The 3,760-nt window shown below is 40.5% G+C and overlaps 2 protein-coding genes across 2 annotated transcripts; one reads left to right on the top strand and one right to left on the bottom strand.

Moving 5' to 3' along the window:
• The first annotated feature begins 6 nt into the window (after nt 1-6).
• LOC109590779 (uncharacterized) lies at nt 7-1,986 on the top strand. The gene is made up of 2 exons (XM_020006649.1): nt 7-1,229; nt 1,298-1,986. Exons 1-2 carry the CDS (start codon nt 9-11, stop codon nt 1,961-1,963), a joined length of 1,887 nt encoding a protein of 628 aa, XP_019862208.1. The 5' UTR covers nt 7-8; the 3' UTR covers nt 1,964-1,986.
• Nucleotides 1,987-1,991: 5 nt separating this feature from the next.
• On the bottom strand, nt 1,992-3,754 carry LOC105315573 (probable L-cysteine desulfhydrase, chloroplastic). Its single transcript, XM_020006650.1, has 11 exons — nt 3,732-3,754; nt 3,645-3,673; nt 3,522-3,588; nt 3,438-3,463; nt 3,308-3,367; nt 2,940-2,997; nt 2,787-2,892; nt 2,699-2,737; nt 2,579-2,650; nt 2,357-2,526; nt 1,992-2,211 (listed from the first exon to the last, which is right to left on the bottom strand). Exons 5-11 carry the CDS (start codon nt 3,325-3,327, stop codon nt 2,065-2,067), a joined length of 612 nt encoding a protein of 203 aa, XP_019862209.1. The 5' UTR covers nt 3,328-3,367; nt 3,438-3,463; nt 3,522-3,588; nt 3,645-3,673; nt 3,732-3,754; the 3' UTR covers nt 1,992-2,064.
• Nucleotides 3,755-3,760: the final 6 nt, after the last annotated feature.

The following is a 3,760-nucleotide window of genomic DNA, read 5'->3' as shown; positions in this document are numbered from 1 at the left end:
CTGGTCTAATGACTGATGGAGGAGAAGAAGGGAGTTCATTAAATGTTAAATTCTCATCTGATATTCGTGACACCATAGACCACGAGGTACACAAATGGGTCCTCTCACAATTTGATAAAAACAAGATACTCAATTCAAATCAAATACGACAGAAAGCGTACGAGATAGGACAGAAACACGACCAGTACTTCAAAGCCTCTCTCAACTGGTACAAGAACTGGAAGAAGAAGATTAACTTTGAGGAGCAGCCGGAACTGGACGCCCTAAGGAACAGGAAGAGAGCCTATACAGCTGCTTTTAAACTCCACGCTGTACAACGGTCTAACGAACTACTGTCAGTTAGTCAGGCCTCTCTGGAACTTAACGTATCAAGAAGGTGTCTTCAGAGATGGAAGGAGGAACTAGATGTGATCAGTACTGTAGCTGAGACAGCGTCTAATGCAGTGTACCGTCGACCAGGTCAAGGGAGAAAGGTTGGGGACAGTTCTCTTGATTTGAAACTGGTGGAGTGGCTACAAGAGTCGTGGAAGGAAGGACAGCAGGTGTCATCATCAGGAGTGAGACAAAAGGCTAAGGAGATCAGTGCTAATCCTGACTTCAAGGCATCGCTGGGTTGGTACATGAAATGGCAGAAAAGACACAATGTCAACTTGAAAGATAAGACCATCAACTCACCGGCTCTTAGAGGTGACTCCACCCACTTGAAGCTCCGCCTACTACCGGAGGGACAGCAGTGTGCTTATAGTAACCACACTGTCCACCCACGGAAGAAGAGGAAGACAATAGAGGAACAACCCCTCAGTCCGGTAGAGGAAGGGGGCGGGGCAGGAGAGAGTGAGGCGGAGTTTGACAGAATGTTACTAACATGGCTAGTGGAGAGATGGGACTCTTCTGATACTGTAACTGAGCGAATGTTACGAGAGAAAGCAAACGAGATATTGACCACACCCACTTCATTCCGACCTACCAAATCCTGGCTGATTGACTGGATGAAGAAGTACAACGTGTCACTAGAGAACCAAACCTTTGGACTAAGAGGAGAGAATGAGGGGGAGATTGTGGAGGAGAGTCCAGTCTATGATGATATTACAGTTCATGATTCCTCTCCTCTCACGCCCACTAAAGAAGAAGCAGCTACTGCTTTAGCATCTTTAGCTAGCGAAGACCCCGGGGGGCTGGAAATTGCTGAAGCCTTGCAGAAATTAGCTTCTGCTTTTGGACTTAACCAGGTAAGATCAGAGCCTCCTGTTATTTGTAACATAATTATTTATTATTATTTTACGTGTTTATTTCACAGGCTACTGGTAAAGAAGCAGTGGTTCATCAGTTAGCTGCACTTTCTGAGCAGATGACGTCCCAGCCCTCACTAATGTCACCCTCTCCTGCCGTTCCCCCGGGCAACATAATAGCCCCCGCCCCGTTACCCCCGGCAACAGACCCCGCCTACCTCCTAGAAGAAGGTGTGGTCCAGTTAAGTAGCGAGGACGTCATTTCGGAGGAGATAGTAACTGATGATAATATCATTGTCTATGATGATCCTAACACTACTACCATTAATGAAGGTCATGGGGGCGTGGTTAGGGGTGGGGCTAATATACTAGATACAAGCAGTACCACTGGGTCCGGTAATATTGAGTATGAGATTGTGGGTGGGGCCACAGGGGCAGACTTATTGACATACCCACCTGGTGGTATAACGTCTTATGATAAAGAAGATGGAGATGTGTTAACCACACCTCCTCCACGACATGTTTTTGTTGAAGATGGTTCGGGTAATTTATTGGCCACACCCAGTGCCCAGCAGGGGGTCGTTAATCGCGTGGGTGGAGAGGAAGAGGTGACAACTGAGAGTGTGGTCATTGATGATAATGATGATAATATAATTAACGAGCTGATAGCCACGCCCCCTAATATTAACGATGTCCTTATCATGAAGACTGATAATTCTTTTGATCAGAATTAGACTGACCACTCCCACTTTTATAATTAACCAGGTAATAAATAACGTTTGGCTATTATTAGTAACATTCTCTTAGTTATTAATTAATTATTAATTGATTATTATTATTGTTGTTGTTTTTGTTTACATACTCCTCCATTTGTTATTATTTCATTAACAGCAGCTGCTAATTCTTTGATATCATTAATATCGTTATAAACATGAACTGAGACCCTAACATAAAGAACACCTTGAATCACCTTTATTGGAATCTGTAGGGAGGGAGAGAGAGGGAAGGAGAGAGAGAGAGGGAGGGAGGGAGGGAGAGGGGGAGGGAGGGAGGGAGAGAGAGATGCACATTTAGTGAAGGAATTGAACTCAAATAGAGATAAAGAATGATTGTGTATCTTTCTTTACTTCAATCTTGTACTTGTGGTGTAACTCGTTTTGAATCAGTTCAGCATCATCATAGCTAATGGCGTCATCTTTTTTCAAAACACCAGCTGGTAATTGTACTAACATCAGTCCACAGAAGTGATCAATGTTTGACAATAGCCCAGTCCCCCATTGAGAGACAAGGTATTCACCTAATGGAGAGGGAGTAGCCATTAGTTACTGGAGAGGTAGTTCTTACAGTACCTGCCTCTCTTGACAGACTCCTGATGTAGTGTCTGATCTTTTGTGGATTGTAATGTCTCCAGAACTGAATAACTGCAAACAGACAAATAAATAAATAAACAACAACATTACCAGCTGTACCTGTTAATAATGATAAATAAGAAGTATAGTCCATTAAACCTAGAAATGTGTTTATTTATTTATTATTATTGTTATTATTATTAATCACCTGACCAGAGGAACTCAGCTGTAAAACCTGATCCAAACCCGTGTGATACCACTAATGGTCTTATCAATGAGTGGTGGGCGGAGTCAACATACAAGAAGCCACACCCCTAATAATAAAAACATGTAATGATAGCTACATGTATTGATTAATTACTTTTGGATTGCAGAACCACTTATGAGCATTACCAATGTAATAGTCAGCAGAAATATCCCTAGACAAGAAGAAACAAGTACATGTATACAGTATAGTCTCTCTTAATGGACACTCTCTATAGCGTACACCTCCATTTAACGGACAGCACCTAGTGTACCAATTACATTCCTTACTGTATAAAATAACCTCCACATAAAGGACACCTCTGTATAGCAGAGACACAGTGTCCATTATATAGAGGCTAGTCTGTATAAAGTACATGTAATATACTGACATATCCTAACCTCCGTATACATGTACATGTTAATATACTGACATATCCTAACCTCTGTATACATGTACATATTAATATACTGAGTTATCCTAACCTCATGTTAATGTCTAACATTCCCAGAGCATGAGCTCCATCAACCAGCACCTGCACACCACTGGATATTAAATAATTAATAATAATTAATAAATATTCACGTACTATTAAAACAATAACATCATTATTACCTTCTGTGGCAGACTTTTACTATCTCCTGTAGAAAAAGAGAGAGAGGAGAGTAAAATTATTCAAATTTTAGCAGCTGTCATTACTTTTACTGGCAGTACAACACCATAGTTACTGGGAATGTGGTCAAGGATGACTAATCTAGTAACTGAACTACAAAATTATAATAATAATAATAAATTAATTAATTAAGTTATAATACGTCATACTCAATCTTCTCTGATACAAGCTTTACGACCTTTTAATAATTAACATGTTTAATTAATTAATTAATTAATAATGTATTTATTATTTACGTCGTTAATGTCTTTCAATGGAAACTCAA

The sequence above is a fragment of the Amphimedon queenslandica genome, unplaced genomic scaffold, assembly GCF_000090795.2.
Source record: "Amphimedon queenslandica unplaced genomic scaffold, v1.1 AMPQUscaffold_9484_Cont18470, whole genome shotgun sequence".
In the NCBI taxonomy this organism is placed as follows: domain Eukaryota; kingdom Metazoa; phylum Porifera; class Demospongiae; order Haplosclerida; family Niphatidae; genus Amphimedon; species Amphimedon queenslandica.
This window is presented reverse-complemented; position numbering and strand designations above follow the sequence as displayed.

Excerpts from the sequence above, each read along its gene's own strand:
- LOC105315573 (XM_020006650.1), bottom strand. The coding sequence starts at position 3,327 with ATGTTAGACATTAACATGAG. Across the intron at positions 2,998-3,307 it reads ATGTTAGACATTAACATGAG|GGATATTTCTGCTGACTATT; the intron begins GTTAGGATAACT and ends CTTCTTGTCTAG. Across the intron at positions 2,527-2,578 it reads GAGTCTGTCAAGAGAGGCAG|GTGAATACCTTGTCTCTCAA; the intron begins GTACTGTAAGAA and ends CCTCTCCATTAG.
- LOC109590779 (XM_020006649.1), top strand. The coding sequence starts at position 9 with ATGACTGATGGAGGAGAAGAAGGGAGTTCATTAAATGTTAAATTCTCA. Across the intron at positions 1,230-1,297 it reads CTGCTTTTGGACTTAACCAG|GCTACTGGTAAAGAAGCAGT; the intron begins GTAAGATCAGAG and ends TTTATTTCACAG.